The sequence below is a fragment of the Rhinolophus hipposideros genome (genome assembly GCF_964194185.1).
Source record: "Rhinolophus hipposideros genome assembly, chromosome: 1".
Taxonomy (NCBI): Eukaryota; Metazoa; Chordata; class Mammalia; order Chiroptera; family Rhinolophidae; genus Rhinolophus; species Rhinolophus hipposideros.
In genome coordinates, this window is record NC_138047.1 from 19,391,074 (window position 1) to 19,410,400 (window position 19,327).

At 42.2% G+C, this 19,327-nt stretch overlaps 1 protein-coding gene across 1 annotated transcript in view; it reads left to right on the forward strand.

The window, feature by feature from the left end:
- RSU1 (Ras suppressor protein 1) overlaps positions 1–19,327 on the forward strand; it is a 171,138-nt gene that overhangs the window by 39,517 nt on the left and 112,294 nt on the right. The window contains exons 5-7 of the mRNA XM_081058044.1: positions 3,427–3,545; positions 5,541–5,623; positions 5,904–6,018. Of these exons, the coding sequence (XP_080914170.1) occupies positions 3,427–3,545; positions 5,541–5,623; positions 5,904–6,018 (317 nt within the window). The remainder of the gene's footprint in view (positions 1–3,426; positions 3,546–5,540; positions 5,624–5,903; positions 6,019–19,327) is intronic.

A 19,327-nucleotide genomic window follows, 5' to 3' on the forward strand; every position in this document is an offset into this window, starting at 1 on the left:
AACAAATCGTCATCTATAAGCTCAGGGAGTCAGTGTGCTCGTGAAGGGGCTTGCGTGTCAGGTGAAGGGGCTCCGATTTTATCCTGCCGATGCTTGAGGAGTTTGCACGGTGGAGTGACAGGTATGAGATAAGGTCAGATTCTCGTATGAAGGAGCCTGTGGAGTAGAGGCTGGGGGGAGGTGTGGCTGGAGGTCAGGAGCCCCTAGGAATGTTGGATTCTCATTCCTGATGTGCTTAGAGTGACAGTGGAGGCAGGGATGGGATTGTATGTGCAAAATACAGAGGAGGTGAAACTGACAACACAGTAATGGGTGGGAGGGGACCCTACCTAGAGATCTGCAGTGGGCCGCTGAAACAGAAATGCTGATGGAGCCTGGTTAGGGAAGTTCATGAGCTCCGGTGTTGTTCAGCTGGGTTTAGTTGTAAACTTTACTTTTCTATTGAACCTCTCTGTTGTCTTGAGAGCTGTTTGTATATTTTTGGCTTTTGGTGCTTTATTGATTGTGTAAAGTTTTCTGTATTACGTAGCTACATAGACGGGGTTGTCAACGTTTGAACAAAAGGAATTAGGATGGGTTTTAAGGAAGGATACGTCTGTCCTCAGTTGTCGCAAAGAATTATACCACCAGAGCCCTGGTTAAGGCAAATAGTATAAAATCAGCAGCCAGAATACAAGTACACACCCAGGAGACCCTACAGCGGAGCAGTTGGACCACAGGTATGCATAATCGGAATGGCACACTCAACCAGAAGTTGCTTTTAGTGTTTCGTGTCATATTTGCTCTTTATCCTGATGATCACAAGACCTGAAAGGGTTTTTAGGCCATTTGGGTAAATAAAGGGAAGTTGAGTTATATTCTTAATTCTCTAAATGTGGCCCATTGTATTGTGCCTTTCCCCAAAAATGTAAAGCCACCATAGGTTGCATGTTGGTAATTATTTTGTGAATAATCTCACTGCAAGAGAACCATGGCCAAATGTTCTGGAACAACTTTTGACCTAGTGAGATGCAGCCTTTCAGTATCTGGTTTGGTAAATTTCTCCATCACGTGCAGGCGTTTTCCCATTTCCAGTGCACATTTGGGAGATGTCCACATGCAAACCAACTTGTTTATGCCATTTGGCGTGGTTGAGCCCCAAGCCACTTTACCTTTGAATACCTGGAGTGACCTGAGGGTAAGCGGGTGTGGTGCAAACAGAAAATCCACACTTGACAGTTGAGGCGTCCACAGAGGTCTTCTAAGGTGAACCTGTCTGTTTGGGGCTGGGTCAACATTTCTCTCACCCCTCCTGAAACATAACTGTAGTTACAGCTGTTGTTTCTTGAGAACCCACGTGTGAGCCACGAGTTGTGTTAGGCGCTTCACATTTTCTCTCTTACCCTCTTGGTGGTCTTGCCGGAAGGCATCACTAGACTTTTACAGTTGAAGAAATTGGGTCTCAGAGCAGCAGAGCCACTTCGCCAGGGTCAGCCAGCTAGCAGGTGCTGGAGCTGGACTGCACACCTACATCTCTTCTTTGACTGCCTTGCTGTCAGGTCTCATGGACACTGGGAGTCCCAGCGCTCTCGGAGGGGGCCTGAGGACACATGTCCCACCCGTGTAGGTGGAGTGGGTATTAGTGCCCACTGTGGGGGGAGCCAGCGCATGCCACCCATCATTCTGCAGAGATGTAACTCTCAGCACCGCTTGTGGACCTTCTGAGGCATTTCAGTTGGGCTTCCATTCTGCCCCCCAGGTTGGTGGGCCTACGATTGTCACTGCTGTCAGCTGCTCGGGGGCTTTGCTGTGTTCCTGACACATTGGGGGTGTTGGTTTATCACTCAGGGGGGAGAGAAAACCTGCAATTTAGTAGATTCAGGCTTGCGCCAGTCTGGAGATGGGTGGGAGTTTGCTCTCCAGTGAGATGCCTCTTCTGAGGACGTCTAATCATGGATTTCCTGCACTTTGTGTTTCAAAGTGTACTTTTATGTTTGGAAAGAAAAATTTTATTGGTGAATTTAAAGACTGTGTCTTAAAGCAATTATTTAAAGAAAGAAGCACCTAAGCTATACTTCTGTGCCTTTTCCACTCTTGGATTTTTCCTTCTGTTTCCTCAGATCCTTGCATTGGCATCTAAGGATTTAGGGGCGCCTTGGCCTCCATGATGTGCTGGGTGCTTTCAGCCACCTGTCACCTGACTGGAGTCAGCAGTCCTTGGTGCTTAACCTCTCTTGGCCTGTTTCTTTTACTCGGCATAACAGAGATAATTATATGCGCTGCAGTCCATGATAGTTGTAGTGATTCGGGTGAAATACTTGGTATAAATGTGCTTCACAAATTGTGAATTCATAGAAAATATCAGTTGTTGTCATTATAGCCATGCTCACGGAGGTTATTTTGTGAAGCGTAAAGGAAGGTAACCTAGGCCTTTACCCAGCTGGAAGTGGAGAGCACGTTTTTCCTTGGTTTCTCCCCTCCCTGGCTGTGGGGTGTGGACCGGCTGCATCTCATAGGAGCAGCATCGATGTCTAGAATTCTTTGTCCTGTCACAGCCCCTCTCACCTTTCAGTATCTGTCAGCCTCTATCAGATTTCTTAAAAAATTATTTTTAAGTCAGCTTTTAAATATGCTCAAAGGGAACCATGTTAGCAAACCTAAGGGTCTTAAAGAAAATAATAAAAGCTAGTAATAGAAAAATGATTTCCTTTAAATTTTATTGGAGATATATAATATCATTATATATTTATAATATATATAATTTTATGTAATATATATAGTTAATAATATACATAATATCCTTATATATATTTACATATATTTATTTTCAATTGTGGTAAAGTACACATAACAAAATTTACCGTCTTAAACATTTTAAGCGTATGATTCCGTTGTGTTACTTGCATTCCCATTGTCGTGTAGCTGATGACCAGAAGTTTCGCATCAGGCAAAACTGAAACATCTTAACCCATGAAACAGCCATTTTCCCTCCTTCAGCCCCTCGCAACCACCATTCCAACTGGAGGTCGTTTTGAATGTTAGAAGTTACAGAACAAAAAGTTGTTTTTTTTCCTGCCACTGTGAAATAAATATGTGAAATAAAAACCTGAAAACTACAAAGCTTACTGTATATCTTTTGAGGCATTATTATCACTACATTTATAAGAAGTTTTTCTCTGGGACACATATTTTGTGACGATTTAATTTTCTGTGTGAAACAATGATTATCACCATTGGAGAAAATGACAAGACATTTTCAAATGTTTCATGAATATACAGGTTCTCTGACTAAAATTACTAGGCAGGTTAAAATAAAGTGATTATAGAGTTATGGCATCTTTTAACCTCTCACATGGCTCTTAAGCCTGTGACGTAGAGGGGATCTGGGTATTCTGTCTAAACATATGTTTTGGGTGTAACGTCTTGGGTTTTTTTCCCCATCAACAGCATGAACAGACTGAACACTTTGCCTCGAGGATTTGGCTCCCTCCCAGCTCTTGAGGTCCTTGATTTGACTTACAACAACTTGAATGAAAATTCTCTTCCCGGAAACTTCTTCTACCTGAGTAAGAAACTTTTAATTCTATAAATCTCCTTCAAATGGTACTTGGCGTTATAAAAGTGAAATATATTTGCCAGGGCCCAAACTCTAAGAGAAATGATTAGACATATATATTTTTTTTCTTCACCAAGATTCCTTTTGAATATTCCTTCACAGCTCAGCAGTATGTATATTTGATAGATGGTTCTCCGAACCTGCACTAAAGTGGACTTGGTAATGTCATATTAACTTTCTGATAGAAATTATGTATCTAAATATGATTAAATCTCATAGTTAGCTAAGGAATTTGACTTTCTTTTTAAAGAGCATACAAAAAACAATAATATATGTATCTTCTCATCTTGCTAGTAACTCTTTGTGGGCTCTTTGCTCAGTGAATTCCAGTTAATTATTTATAAACACATCTGTCAATAAACCACTAACAGAATTTTTAAAATTCCCAGCGAAGATTGTTGTTTCAACCTTTTAAAAAGTACTTTTATTGATGTAGTCTATTTTGTTGACAGAACACAATTGAACATTAAGAAATTGTTAGTCAACCAATGAACACACTTCATCCTTTCACGTGCAGACAAATTCTTTTGTAGATACTTGTGAAAATTAGGAAAAACTGATCTTTCCAAGAACTCATGAAATATTTAGGAAAGAGTTGCTTTCCTTCAATGAGTGTTCTGCTTATCCAAATAGTGACATATATGGCATCCAGAAATACTGACTTTTCCTACTAGTTAGTCTCTAAAATTTCTTTTTTTTCTTTTTTTTTTTTTTTCAACCTTATGTGTACTCTCTCTCCCAGAATTTCTCAAGCACGTGAAACCAACTCTGAAATATTTTCTTGGGCCATGGAGGAAATTGTTTTCTGTTATGTATATTAATGCACGGTTTTGTTGAATTTTAAAACATCAGAATGTAATTGAATACCTGTAAACAAACAGAGCATACACCTAATTATACTCCTTTTTGGTTGAGGATAAAAGGATGCTTTAGGATTTTAGCCTTCAGTAGTTTGGGATCATGTAATCATTGCATAGAATTGTGAAAAAACGTCTGATTGCTGGGATCTGCCTAAGTTAGGGTTTTTTTCTGTGTTTAAACTCTATGTCATTATTTTAGCCCCTTTATCTTCATTTATTTTTGTTATTAAGGCCTATAGAAACAAGTAATAATACACTTGACCCTTGAACAACACAGGTTTGAACTGTGAGGGTCCACTTATACGCAGATTATTTTCAATAAGTACAGTAAATGTATTTTCTCTTTCATGGTTTTTGTAATATTTTCTTTAGCTTAACTTTATTGTAGGGATACAGTATATAATACACGGACGTATAGCATACAAAATATGTCTTAATTGACCGTTTATGTTATCGGTAAGGCTTCTGGTCAACAGTAGGCTGTTAATAGTTCATTTGGGGGGAGTCAAAAGTTATAGGTAGATGTTTGACTGTGTGTGTGTTGGGGGGGCCATGGCTTCTAACACCTGCATTGTTCAAGAGTCAACTGTAATTAGTCTGATAATGGGAACAGGGAACAGTGATTATGGGCCCTCCATCAACTGAAATCCTTTTAGTTGCTTATTTATTTTTTAACATAGATTCTATTTACATGAAAGAGCTCTTTTACCCTAAGTATTGATATAGGTGACACAGTGATTTCCTTTGTTTTCCTTTGGAGTAAGAAATGTGATTCGGAAGCAGTAGAAGAAAAAGAGCTGTCTTTGTTTGAAAGCTATGGCAACTCTGTCCCTGGGACTGCTGGTGCCCACAGTTGTTAATTGTGTCAGTCTGTGCGGATATAGGTGTTTTCCTGAACGCGGCGGCCCCACAATAAGCCAGTAAATCTAAGTTTGACCTGCTTGTTATTATTGTGAGTCCGAGGTGTGTCACAGGCTTTTCACCGAGCCAGGGTTATTAATCAAAGCTGACTCCCTTGTATTGATCAGGCCGCAAATGGTTGGGTTCCATGCCACCCTGTTTATATATCGCTGTTTAATTTGCAGCCACCCTGCGTGCACTCTATCTAAGTGACAACGATTTTGAAATCCTGCCGCCAGATATTGGGAAGCTCACAAAGTTGCAGATAGTAAGTAATTTATCTAAATTCTGAGAAAATCAATTCACTTCTGCAGCCCCTGTAGGAGTAGAATCAAGTCAATTTGAGCGGGAGTAGGGTTTGTTTGGCAGGAATAAGCCACCGCTCTGGGTACTGTTTCTTGTTCATAGGCACACACTTGTGAATAAATTGAAAGGGTTGAGCCTTAAAGAAGAGAGGGCATGGGAGAGGACAGGCGTTTCTGTCGAGTGCCACTTTGTGGGAGTTTGTGTGCAATTGTTCTGACAAGTCCTTGTTTTCTCATATTTAGCTGAGCCTTAGGGATAACGACCTGATCTCGCTGCCTAAGGAAATCGGGGAGCTTACTCAGCTCAAGGAGCTCCACATTCAGGGGAACCGCCTGACCGTTCTGCCCCCAGAACTAGGTAAGCCTGCTGATGGATGAGCTTGGTTCTGGATTTAATTAATAACGATTATGCAAATGCAGCAGTTCTGCACAACCCTCTCTCCTCTTCCTGGCGAGTCCCCTCCACGAAGGCACCCACTCTTGATCATTTCCACTAGCATTTGTCACCAACCAGGGTTCAGCCAGGATGGGTTGGACCTGCCCCGATGCCACGTGCAGCAGGCACAACGCCCCGTGTCTCAGCAACTGCAGACGGAAGATGACCCGACCCTCCCCACCGCCTTCCTGGTGGAGTGAAAAGACGCTGGGATTACTACTGATCGCCTTATCTATGGCTTCTCCTTTCCTACATGATGGGTTTTGGTGTGTGTGTTTTTTTTAATCCAACTATCACTCTTCTTTTTTTTTAATCCCTCAATTTTTTATTTTAATCCCTTGAAAAATTACCAAGTCGTTAAAGTGTTTGTTCCAGCTGCTTGAAAATACTTTTCCCGGTCATGGATTTGGTTCTCTCCTGATCCCACCTCTAGTAGCAGTTGTGAAATGTGTTCTGGCTGGGGATTCCTCAGTCCTAGTCCCCTGGCTGCTGAATCTCACTACTCTGCCTGGTCAGTTAGGTGGCCCAGGGTGGACCTCATGACCTCCTTGAAACAGTGGCCAAACCTGCCCTTCTCGTACTGAGGTTGTGCTGCCTTTCTGGAGAAGGTTCTCTAGTTCACTTCTCTCATTCACTCTCTTGCTAGCCTCTCATTTCTTGAATACTTTGAACTACACTGTTTCTCAGACTATGACTGTTTGATTTTCCACTTCAAAATACCATCGTTTCAAAAAGCACAGAATTCTTTGAGGAAGTACCTCCAATGAGTCTGGTGGTTTTAAAGGGGCCAATTATTATAAATTACACTGTAAGCTCCCTGAGAGCAGGGGGCTTTGTGTGTATTCTCTTCTGTATCCCGTCCCTCCCATGTGCTAGGCATGAGGTAGCACTGAAGGAATATAAAAAATATGCACTGAGCGAGTTGGTGAAACGAGGACCTCGGATAGCAAGGTATTGGGAATGCTACCAGCATGAAAGCCACGAGCCACATTTCAGATCCTCAATAGCCACCTGTGGGAAACACAGATAGAGAACATTGGCGTCAGCTCAGGAAGTTCCGTTGGGCAGCGCTGGCCTGAAAGAAAAGCCTTCACATGGTTTCATGGAACATAAGGGAAAGTTTTACACCCCCCCCCTTTCCATCTCCGTTAGCTCTTTTGTTGGTGTAAAAGGTGCAGAGGAATTTGTACTGATCTGAAGAGCTGAGAAGGAATGCAGCACCTTCTCTTCTGAGTTATAGGGAATCAGCTCTCGCTTGAGGAACAGGCTACAGTATCAAGAAAAGGTCTTTGCAAAAGTTTTTAAGGCAGAAGACATCTTGTCAAAAGAAAGATTCTGTGCAGTGTTTGTTAACCACAGGTGTTAGCATTCGTAAAACCAGGTGAGCTTTTGCAGAATGCAAGTACCTGGTTGCTGCCAAACCAACCTGTTGGGTCGGAATCTCCCGGAAGGAGACTGATTCGTGCCTAATTCGGTACTTCGGGCCTGCATCCTTGCTTAGTAGTGTGATTAGGAGAAATGAAAAAAAAAGTGTATTTTGTTGTTTTATTTCATTTTTTAAACAATGAGGCAATGTAGGGCATTAGATTAATCAGTGTTTTCTATCAGATAATTATTTGCTAGAAATATACCTCATTGAACTGCACATACCTATGTATTTTTATCTTTTAAAATCTTAATGCGTATTCCTTATCCTATTTAAATACTGCATGTAATCATATTTGTATTACGTTTCTGTTAAGCTCTCCGATAACAAATTATATATATTTTCATTCAGCAGTACAGTTAAGGAGAAAGTCTTTAAATGACTTTATTTTTTATGAACCATTTCTCGAATAGCTTAATCTCAACATCTGCCTAGTGGCAGTTTTCCCTAATTGTAGGTAAACACTTAGCTGGAAATCAATGAGAAGCCCCGGGAGTTTGTTACAAATCAAAACTCAAGATGAAGATGATGTATCATTTTTTTTGAACTGTGTGTTTTCCTTTGTGTGTGTGTGTGTGTGTTTTGTTTGTTTTTGTTTTTTAAGTCAAGTAAAATACCGTAGGTAGTAACAGTAGCCAGCGTGTAGTTAGTAAAGCTTGTGTGACAAGGCTGTATGCTGAGAACTTCCTGCAATTGTCATGAGCATAGAAAGCTGACGTTTTAGAGGTGATGACCCTGAGGCTTAGACAGCGGGGTGAAACGTCCCCAGTGGCACAGTGAGTCACAGAGGTGAGTTGGATCCCCCCAGGTCCACGTTCCTCACCTCTGTGGCGCATGTCTTCCCATCTGTATGCCAGGAAGAGGATTCCTAGAAAGCGGTTACCAAGTGTGCAGAAAACACTGTACGTACCCCGCCCTCCAAAAACAGAAAAAGTATCCTGATAGGAGGACACGGACCTGATTTGGCCAGTTGCATGGCTGGCTGGGCTGGTGTGAAAGCTGTGGAGCCAGAATAATACTTGAAAATACAGATGAGATGGCCTCTGGGAAGCCAGTTCCTGTTCTGCTGTTCCATGCCAAGCCACTTGCATTGTCTCTGATGCTCTTCCCCCCAGTAAACACCTGGTCGCAGTCGCAGTGTCTTTTGTCTGCGCACTGGATATCTAAGGTGCTCATGGGAGCTGCTGCCCTGGCCGGCTGACAACATACTTGAAGCTTCTTATGTCTGTCCCACCAGTGTCTGCTGGCTGCACATTTGCTTCTGGGTGCATTTAAAAGTGTGGATAATGCTCTCTCCCCTGTGTATCCATTTTTTATTTTTCTTTGGCATATCTGAATAAGCAAGGTAAAAACTTCTGAGATTTCTGTGCAGTTTCCTTTAAACATAAATTCACAGTTTATTAACTTGAAACGTTGTTGGTTAAGAATGTTGGAGAGCCAAGCCAGGGAATCCAGGTGAGTTCAGACTTGTCAAATACAAGAATGTGCAAGGCCATGGCAAAATGCAGACAGGGGCTTGGTTTGAATTTTAATGTGTAATTGTATTACTTTCCTTTGCTGTGCAGCCCTTAGTAAGTTACTTTAACTGTTATGTTGATTGCTAAACAGTGCCGCACATGATTGCCCATGTAGCTATAGAAAATTAGGTATCAGTCGGGTCTACCATTCACCCATCCATTTATTCATTTATTCAGACGTCTACTGAGTTCCTGCTTTAGGCCAGGTCTTGTCTCCAAGGAACATACCTTTCCAATAAAGTCAAATTCACTTATTCAGCAACTGTTTATTGGCCCCAGCTTCATGTTTTATTTCCTGGCGATACAACAGGAGACAAAACAGCCCTAATGCAGGAGAATGGATGGGTGTACATATCAGATGATGATAAGTACTTTGGGAAGAAAAATAAGCATGGAAGAGAGGGCCCAGGTAGGGGAGGGGTGTCACTCTATTATATACAGAGTCAGAAGAGAAAGTCTCACTCATAAGGTGATGTCATTTAAGCAGACACCTAAAGGAGGGAGGGGGCTTCCCTGGCAGAGGGAACAGTAAGTGCATAGGTCCTGAGATGGGTTTGTGTGTTGAGGAACAGCACGACTAGTGACTGGAACAGAGTGAACGAGGGGGAGAGTTGGAAGACATGAGCTTAGATGAAAAGTGGGGACTAGATCACAGGGGAATTTGTGGGGCATGGTAAGGACTTTGCTTTTACGCAGGGTGACGTGGTATAATAGGGTGAATAATGCATCTCTGAAGAAGCCCCATCCTCACCTCCAGAACCTGGGAATATTGTTACCTTGTGCGGTAAAAAGACTTTTCAGATAGGATTTAGAATCTCGTGATAAGGAGATTATGCTGGACTACCCAAGTAAGCCCAGTGTAATCATAGTAGACCTTAGAAGGCGGAAGCAGGAGGGTCAGAGACAGTAAGTAGTAGATGTAATGACAGCATCACGAGGTCAGAGCCATGCGTGGAAGGGGCCATGAGCCATGGAATGAGGGTGGTCTCCAGAAGGTGAAAAAGGTGTCGCGTCCCGCGCAACAAGGGCAGTGAGGAGGCGAGAAGGGGCGGTTTGGGTTAAGTTTTTAAGAAAGAAACAAACAGAGACTTAATGCTGTTAAATCTCTCCGAAGGCCAGGGGTCTCTCAGTCTCAGAGGACTGGAGCCCTGAACAAAGCCGACTGGAGGCTTTTATTGATAAGTATACAAGGGACTTGCAGTGTTTTTGGCACGGTTTGTGAGACTCACTTATCACATTATAGAAACATCCCAAGCCAATTATTTTAACCTTCAAACAGCCGAAGCACAAGTTCCCATGATGTCTTACCTAAGGTCTGTACCTTCTCAGGGTCAAATCTCTCATATTGTAACAGCTCTGTTGAGATAAGTAGAGAGGACTGATCTTTGTTGTCCTCATGACTTCTCTCACAAACAGGTGCAAGGGAAAAGCCAGGGCGCGCAACAGACTTTCCCAGGCAGGGGGAAGGGGAGGCAAAGCCCCTTCCCTTATTTTTCTAAGGTAGCTCATTAGGGGTCCCCACTCGGTTCCGCCTGGCTTAGGTTGTATCTCCCGTGAGATATCTTACCCGTCTTTGGCTGCAAACCATCTTTTGGGGATCAGACAGAGAGACATAAGGTGTAAACACAAGGATGGAACAGAGTCCCAGAAAGGCACAATCTCACAAACTCTTCTTTCCTTAAGGAAAGACATGGAGGGACAGTTGGCTAGGCTGTTGTGCGCCTACAAAAAGGCAAGGGGATTGATTTTCCTCTGAAATCTCCAGAAGGAAGGCAGCCCCTCTACATTCATCAAGCTGGCAGTGATGGTTAGATTCTGGGTCTGTCTCAGAGGCAGAACTAATGGGAATTGGTGTTGATATAGATGAGAGGAGTTAAGAGTGCAGATTGACTGTAAGATGTCGGACCCGGGGAACTGAAAGGATGGGGAAGATAATGGGAGGGCTGGGTTAGGAGATGGGGAGAGGGGAGGAGCTAGTCATGGGCAGAGTTTGAGATGCTGTTTGGATGTCTGATGGAGAAGGCAACTGGGAATCAGAACCTGGAGTTCACAGGAGAAGTCTGGGCTGCATAATAACTTTGGGCATTATTGCCATATATGTAATGCCATCGATGGGATGAGATCCCTCGGATGTGACCGTAGAGGGTGGAAGATTGAGCTGGGAAGCACGGTGGTTCCTCAGCACTAAAGCAAGAAGGCTCGGGGTCCTTTATGGGTTGGGCTGGCTCTCAGGCAAGCATCTGTGGCCAGGTCATGGGCGGTGGCTTTCCCCTGGGTGTCCCCACGATGGCTCCAGTGCTGGTGCAGTGGGTGTATCTGTGCTTCATAGGAAAACTGTTTTTCCCGACGTGTGTAGTTAACTGTGCCAGTGAAGGAGTAAAATAACCACAACTAACATCTTCTCCTGAGCCTGCCTGCATCCAAAGTCTCTTTAGGACCAGTATTTTCAGCCCACAGCCAATCTCTTCTAAAAAAACAGTGCCGTGACTAACTGAAGGTTCACCCACTTTTAATTAGTTGAAAAATTAATTAGTGGAGTGGGGGAAAGGCCTGCCCTGGTAGGGGAGGAAGGAGAGGCAGAGACATCCTAACCGATCCTCAAAAAGCTGAACAGATCCCGAGTAAACAGCCTACCGGTGATTTCAGAGCTGGGCCACCCTTCCACTTCTGCACTTTCTCACTCTCACATAGACATTTGTTGTCATGTGAGCTGACCATGTGAAATGTATGTTTCTGCCTGGGCTCTTTCCTAAGTTTCCCAGAGTTCAGGTACTTCATCTTGATGAAATCATTTCTGGTTTTGTGGCTTTGAGACAGTCATGGGACCTCTTCTCCTGCTCTTGTCACCCAGATGTTTGCCTTTCACGTGGAAATCACATTGATCGGCTAGGCATGCAATGAAGCAATGGGTTTTAGATGTCTCCACCAATGTGAGCACTCTATGGGGGGGCTGCATGCTATGCTGCACACACCTGGGGCCAGCTGGCTTAGTGTCCCACTCTGTGTGACGGGAGTCAATGGCAATTTTTACTGCAGAAATAAGAGAACCATATGTGTCTTTCTAGTAGCCTGCTTGTGAAGGATGGAAACAACTATCAGTTGCATTACAAGAATAAGGGATATCATGAACTGAGAATTTCTCTCCCATTGTATTCCCCAGAGTGAACAGAATTAAGAAAGAGTAGCTATACCAGTCTAAAATCCTTCCTATTACAACTCTTAATCCTTTCCTTTATGGGCACTGAGAAGCTAAAGAAAAATACTTTCTCTACTGGGGCAGGCAAGAAGGAAATGCAGTATTCTCTTTTTGGTCATTAAGTTCCTGGTTATAAATGTCTTATCCTTCTTGTGTTATTGTCGCTCTGTTAATTGATTCCCAGTTATTTAGATACTTAAAACATGTTTTAATGTATACAGTAGACTGGAAAGGTTTGTCTCTTCATCACTAGGCTTGGGTTCAATTCTCACTAACTACCCCAATTCCTTGCTCCGTGACTGTGGATAAGTTATTTTACCTTTTATGCCTCTTGTAGAATGAGGGTAATAATAGCCCCTTCTCAATATGTTGTTGTGAGGATTAAAAGAATAATCTACGTAAGGAACTTAGCCTCGCACCAGAATTAAGTACAGAAGCTCAGTAAATATTAGGTAAATGCGCGTGCGTACACACACACACACACACACACACGGGGGATGTTTATACTATTCAACTTCAACTATTTAGAGGCTGGTTTTCTGAAACCTGGGCTCTTTTTAAAAAGTCTAAGCATAGAAGTTGCCCTAAGTCCCTCCCTTTTGACAGGAAGAAGCAGTTAGTGGCTGAGCCCCTGGTGAGAAAGACAGACCAAGGTCCAAAAGCCAGTCTCCATCACACAGTGTGATTTATCACATGGATAAAAGAAAGGCTGTGAATTTGCGTCCTGTGTGAAAGCTAAGAAGCATGGGAGGTGTCAGAAGAGATATGCAGGGGAAGGTCAGGGGCGAGAAGAGGGTGAGAGGTTAGATGGGGAGTGGCTCTACATGGCCAACACGAGCTCCCAGAGGGAGTGTTTCACTGCCATCCTTTCAATCCCATCCTCATAATTTAAATAATAAACTTTTAATTTCACAAATGATTTTCTAAGTCTGTGCTTTTTTGAGAGTTTTATACTGAGGCTGGGAGCAGGTCATCTGGTTCTTCTACCTAGAAAGCTCTGTGGTTAGCTTTTTGATTGACGATTGGTTGCTTCATTCATTCATTCATTCATTCATTCATTCACTTCTTTATTTTTTGACATCCTTTGTGTGACTCTGAACTTGTCCCTAAGTAATGAGTACTTTGTAGTACTTGCACTAATTGGACTCACTTGTTAATCCCATGTTGAGATCTCTGCAAGTGGCAACTTTGTTTTCTGGTTGTTTAATTTTTCACTGACTTATGTTACCTTTTGTGACAGTGCTCATTTCATTGCGACTTTTTTCCTTTTCCTAGAATGATTTCTCATAATAATCTCTGTTCTGCACTAATTGTTTATATTTTTTAATTTTACTGATGTGCGCATACACTGTAATCCTTTTGTCGCTTATCTACATATTAGTCATTTATTTCATCTTTAAAGCATACTATGCAAATCCATCTTTCTAAATCTGTCTTATTTTATTATAAACGTAAACCTATTAATGATCCAGAGTGTGAAGTCTGATTGTCTTGGAGTTGGGCAAACTAATTCAGCTATCCTGTGAAAGCTTTTAACTCTCTTCTTAAGAAAAGAGGTAGTGGCAGTTATTAACCATCTCCAGAATCATCAGACATCAGAACGTAATAAAACGTCACAAAGCTGTTTCTCGGTCTACTTTTTCCATTTTGGACAATTGCCTGCCTAACCCAGGGCACCTTTCTATTGTGATCAGAATTGGTTTTCTCTGCCTGGGTCCTGTTACTTGTGAAAGGCCGAGCTGGATCATGGTCTATCTGACTCGCCTGAGAGGCAGTATGACTGAATTTGCTCTCTTTTCTCTTTTTCTTCTCCTAAGTTTGTTGACATGTCCATCTTAGGCTTGTGATTGAAGTCAAGACATGGGACAGCACAGTTAAACGCAGTGTGTAGTCTGGATAGTGTTGCACACGTTTAAAATGATACAGTAAACATAGTCTCAAGCTCATTTGTTTGAGTGAGTTGAAAACATGTTTCAAACTCACTTGTAGAAAATGTCAACGAATGTCCCTTTGAGATGTTTTTGGAAGGGCTGTGAGTCCAGTGCCCTCCCGCGCATTATTGTTTCCTTTGCTCCTCTGACTGCATTCGTTTCACTGGCCCCTCTGTGCACTTGAGTTCGCAAACCTTGATTTGACTTCTGGACCCCGACCTCTACTGCGGGAATTGCCGGCTGCACAGGTGTCCAGTGACCAGCCAGCAGGAAGCACGCAGTGTACGCTTACTCCTTGCTGTGACCTGCATCGCTGATGTTTTCAGTACTACTCTTGTCTCTGGCTTTACCCTTTAGGAGAAGTAGGGACTGGTTCTGGCTGAGACACACCTGCTGGAAGTCTTCATGGAAAGCTGGGTGTGAAAGAAGCCTCTGGCACAAGGGCTTGTGATCAGCAGGAGAAGTGGGTACAGGTTGTCTGAGAGGAGCTGGGAGCCAGGAGGTGCCAGAGCACTTGTTTGTATGTGGACGTCGTTTCTGTGTTAAATGTTTTATGACTTTGTTTTCTTTCAGTTTTTCTGCCTTGAACCAAAGACGCCGAAAGAATGTGAGAGGAGAAGGCTAATCTTTATTGAGCACCTAAATTGTCCCGTAAGGCATTTTGTGCATATCTTCTCATTTAAATCTCACAACAGCCGTGGGAGTTTAGGGGCTTCTTCCACATTTTTTGTGTGGGAACACGAGGAACCTGCTGCGGTCTCACAGCCAGTTAGACGAGGGCATGGAAGGTAGAGCTCACGCCACAATCTGTGGTCACTTACCAGATTAGCCAAGGTGGGACCCTTTGCTGCTTTTTATTTTATGCCCTTTCAAGACAAAGTAAAATATAAATCAGTCTACATAAAGATACAACATTTTATTAAGAAAAAAAGGCTTTCTGGATTGGATATTAATGAAGACAGATACTGCCAAAGACACCATTGTTAGTCTATAAAATGGTTGCCAAGTTCCACGATCCGTTAGTTTAAGAGCGCAATAAGTGGGGAGTACGTTCTTTATGGAATGATAAACTCTGCCACTTGTACCAAATTGAATCTGTCAGTTGACCACAAACAGTTTTTGAAGTTACTTTAACGCTAGATAGAATTATAAATACATCAGTTTTTACAAAAGATATTGTAACTTACAAATCAGTTTCATAGACTTTACCTCAGTGCTGTAATTTGCGGGAGAGGTTTTTTTCGGCGCTTTTTAAAGATTGTAAAACCAAACTGTAGGGATATTGTGATTTTCCCAAAACTACACTAGTGGCTTGGCTTGCCCTTGACAGAATCAGAATTTTTGTTTAGATTTTTTTATTTCAAAAATAAGTATTCCTTCCAATAGTATATCCATAAATGTATCAATACTCAGCCAATAAAAAGGCAACATGTATCAATAGATGACAGATTGCAGTGATTCCAAACACATGCATTGATAGTTTTGTTGGAAAAAATAAAGAAAATGGGAGGGATAGACTGTCTTGACCTAACTTTAAATTTCGACTTGAATTATATGACATGCTCTTACATTTTATTTCTGTGTTAATATTCCTTTTTGCCATACTTCACAAAAAAATTATATATCGTATTCTTTGATTCCCATGCTCTTAGTTGATCATCAAAAAGTGACTCCTGGCAGGTCTGCTACATGATCTTTTTTTAACAAGTTGCATTTTCCATATTCCATTTCAGTGAATCGTTAGCCCTGGAAGCTGCTTTAAGTGTGGATTTTAAAAATGCTAAGTGAATTATATTTCTACCTGGTGAGTTATTGCCTTAAAGGGGGTGGGACGTTGCAACACATAAAACGGTTCCATTCTGAAGGATAAATTTTAGGAAGCCCAGTGTCAGGTTAAGTGTGATTGAACACGTGCATCAATCTGTGTTAACACCAGCCGGGAAAGCATGCCACCGTTTGCAGTGGACCGTCCTTTGATTTAATAGGACACTAAATGTATTTTTGCCCTGGGAGAAATGCTGGCAGTACTGAGATTCCATATTTAATTTATTTTTTTATTCCAGAGGCATATCTGTAAGCACAGTTCCTATCACCTGCATACATATATATCTTACTTTATGTAGCATCTCCCTCAAAGCACCCTCTGTATATTATATTATGCCTATATAAAAAATAAGCAATATTATACTGAGCCAGACTCGAATGGTATTGCCTGTGTGAACATGGGTTTCTTTTGGGGGTCTGGTGCTGGAGAAGGGGTGAAGTGGAGGATGATGTGTGTCATGCATGTTGTCAACACCAGGATGTAGTGAGAGACTCGTGATCGTGCTGGCTTATCACACCTCATCATGGATCAGCCTTTCTCATTCGTGTTTGTTTAGACCTTGCCAGAATCATTTACGTTTTCAACTGTCTGTTCATTCCCCAGGTTGATTACCTACTGCACGAAAGCCTCTAATGGTGCTGCTTGAACTTCTGCAAAGTTTTAAGCAGTAGCCACATTCCAGTATTAGTGAGCAGGCCCATGTTCATTCTCTTAAAATCACATTTAGTGATTTTAATGGGCCTCCGCACTCTCTCTGTTGCCTTCTATGTTTGCTGTTTTCAAAAGAATTAACTCTTCTCCTCGGACAGCCGCTTTCTGACGTACTGTGTCCGATTCTGGCCTCTCACCCCATATACAGTGTGTTCCTGTAATCTGTTGGGTTTGGGGAACAGGGGTAAATGGAATAGATCTAATCCCGGCCCTCTTTAAGAGAATCTTCAAAAGAAATAACTGAACAAAGTTGAAAAATGACAAACTGGAAATCACAACTCCTACCCAAATCTGCTAGAATGTCAGCTCCAGTGTTACCCTTGAGAAGGTTCGCCTCCCTCTGCTCTCACCTGGGTGGCTGGAAGAGGCTCATACCTGGTTTCCCTGCTTCCTCCCTGGCTCCTTCCAGGCCATTCTTCACACAGCAGTCGAGATGATTTTATAAAATCTCCAATTGGGTGATGTCACTTCTGTGAGTAGAATTCCTTAATGTACTCTGTTGAGCTATAAGACCTCGGGCCTCCATGATTTTTATGCTACTGTTATTCCACTCTCTCACTCACGGGCCACTTCCAGGGGCCTCCTCTCAGTTCATTATGCTCTCTGCTTGGAATTTTCATCTCCTGAATATTTGCAGAGCTGGTCAGGTGCCAACTCACGTGATTTTTTCTCGGTGAGCTCTTTCCTGACCATTCTCTATCCCATCACCTCCTTCCTATTGTCTACTATGAACTTCTTTTTTCACTCATAGCTCTTTTATTCAACAGATGTTTATTTAGCACCAACTTGATGTTATGCACTGTTCTGTTCCTTTGGAGATATCAGTGTGTGGTGGGAAAAATCCCTGCCCTCGTGGAGGTTTGAAGCTATGCTTAGCTCAAATGAAATTGTGTGTATCATATGAGATCAATGTTTTCCATACAAATAATTACTCCAGCGCCATTTGTAGAAAAGAATTTCCTTTTCCTGTTGAATTGCTTTGGTGCTCCCATCAAAATCCGATTTACTGTGGGGGTATTTCGAGACTGTGTTTCCTTGTGACCACTGTGTAGCAGAACCACACTGTCTTCATGACTGTAGAGTAAGTGACTTTTTCAAAATGATTTTGGCTATTCTGTGTCTTTTGCATATGCATATACATGTTAGAATCACCCTGCTGGAAGTTTGATTGGTATTGGACTGAATTGACAGCCTCGAGGACTCTTGCCTTGGACATTGCAGCTATTCAGCCAAGGACTCGTGAGAACCCTTCGGCAGTTTTCTAGGTCTTGTTTCCTTTTTTCGCTCCTTTCTTCCTACTTTTTTTGCCCCCACAAATCTCCAGGCGTTCAGTAGCCTCGCACTCTAACTCCCTCCTTTCAGCCCAGCAACACTCCCGCGTCATCTCATCTCCCACTTCCTGCATGACTGTCTGGAAACGCTTTCAGGAGAAAATCAGGGTAATTGTGGGCTTCTGCTCCTTTATTTCCCTTCTCCCAGGCATCCTAATCCAGTGCTGCCTGTTGCCCAGAAGCGGTCATGTAGTATGATTTGTCCAGTTACTCCATATGGCTAGAAGCAGACATCTGGATTAGTTTTTGATAACTTTTAGTGTGAGCAGGTGAAATATGATTATTTTTCTGCCTCTTTCTTGCCCATTTACACAGGCTCAAGAAGTTATTTTTACTCAGTTTATTTCCTCAACCTTATACTCACTGGTTGTGTACCATAGCAGACATGGAAGTATTATCACGCATGCCATCCTCCCTAGTACTTACTAATGTTCATTAGGAGCATTTCTCCTTTCATTCTTGGTATTGCCATGTTTTTTAACCCCCGGAATAATCTCTTGGTCTTTATTCCTTTTTGAAATTATCTCTTGATCCACTGTTACAGCTAAGACCATCTATATAGGTTTGCTAAGGCCGCTGTAACAAAGTACCTCAGACTGGGTGACTTAAACAATAGAAATTTAAACAACAGTTTAAATTAAAAAAACAAGTTGTGGGGACTAGAAGTTCTAGATCATGGTATCAGTAGAATCGGTTCCTTCTAAGGGCTGTGAAGGAAAGCTGTGTTCCAGACTTCTCTCCTTGGCTTGTAAATGACTGTCTTCTCTCTGTGTCTTCACATCATCTTTCCTTTGTGCATGTCTGTGTCCAAATTTCCTCTTCTTATAAGGACACTGGTCATATTGGAATAGCGCCCACCCTAATGACCTCATTTTGACTCAATCATCTCTGTAAAGAAACTATCTCCAAGTAGTCACACTGAGGTATTGGGGGTGAGGAATTCAACATGAATGTTTTGGGAAAGGACGCAGTGCAGCCCGTAACCCCAACAATTTCTCTCGTCTCTTACTTCTTATTTATAAGCCTAGGTGTAAAACTAGATGTCCCTCGATATTATTTCATTGTGTGCTTAGTTATGCCTTTGTTCTCTTTTATTTTGCAACAATAGGTCAAGTTCCCTCAAGTTATCATTTTTAATCTATTCAAGTATCACTGACCCTTTGAGAAACCGGTGGAACTACTCTCTAAAGCTACTCTCCCCAAAATGAATATTTTCACGTATGAAGTTTTGCCAGTAATTTGGGGAATTTTAAGATGCCCCCAAGTCCATCCGTGGACCCTTCAGTGTAGAATT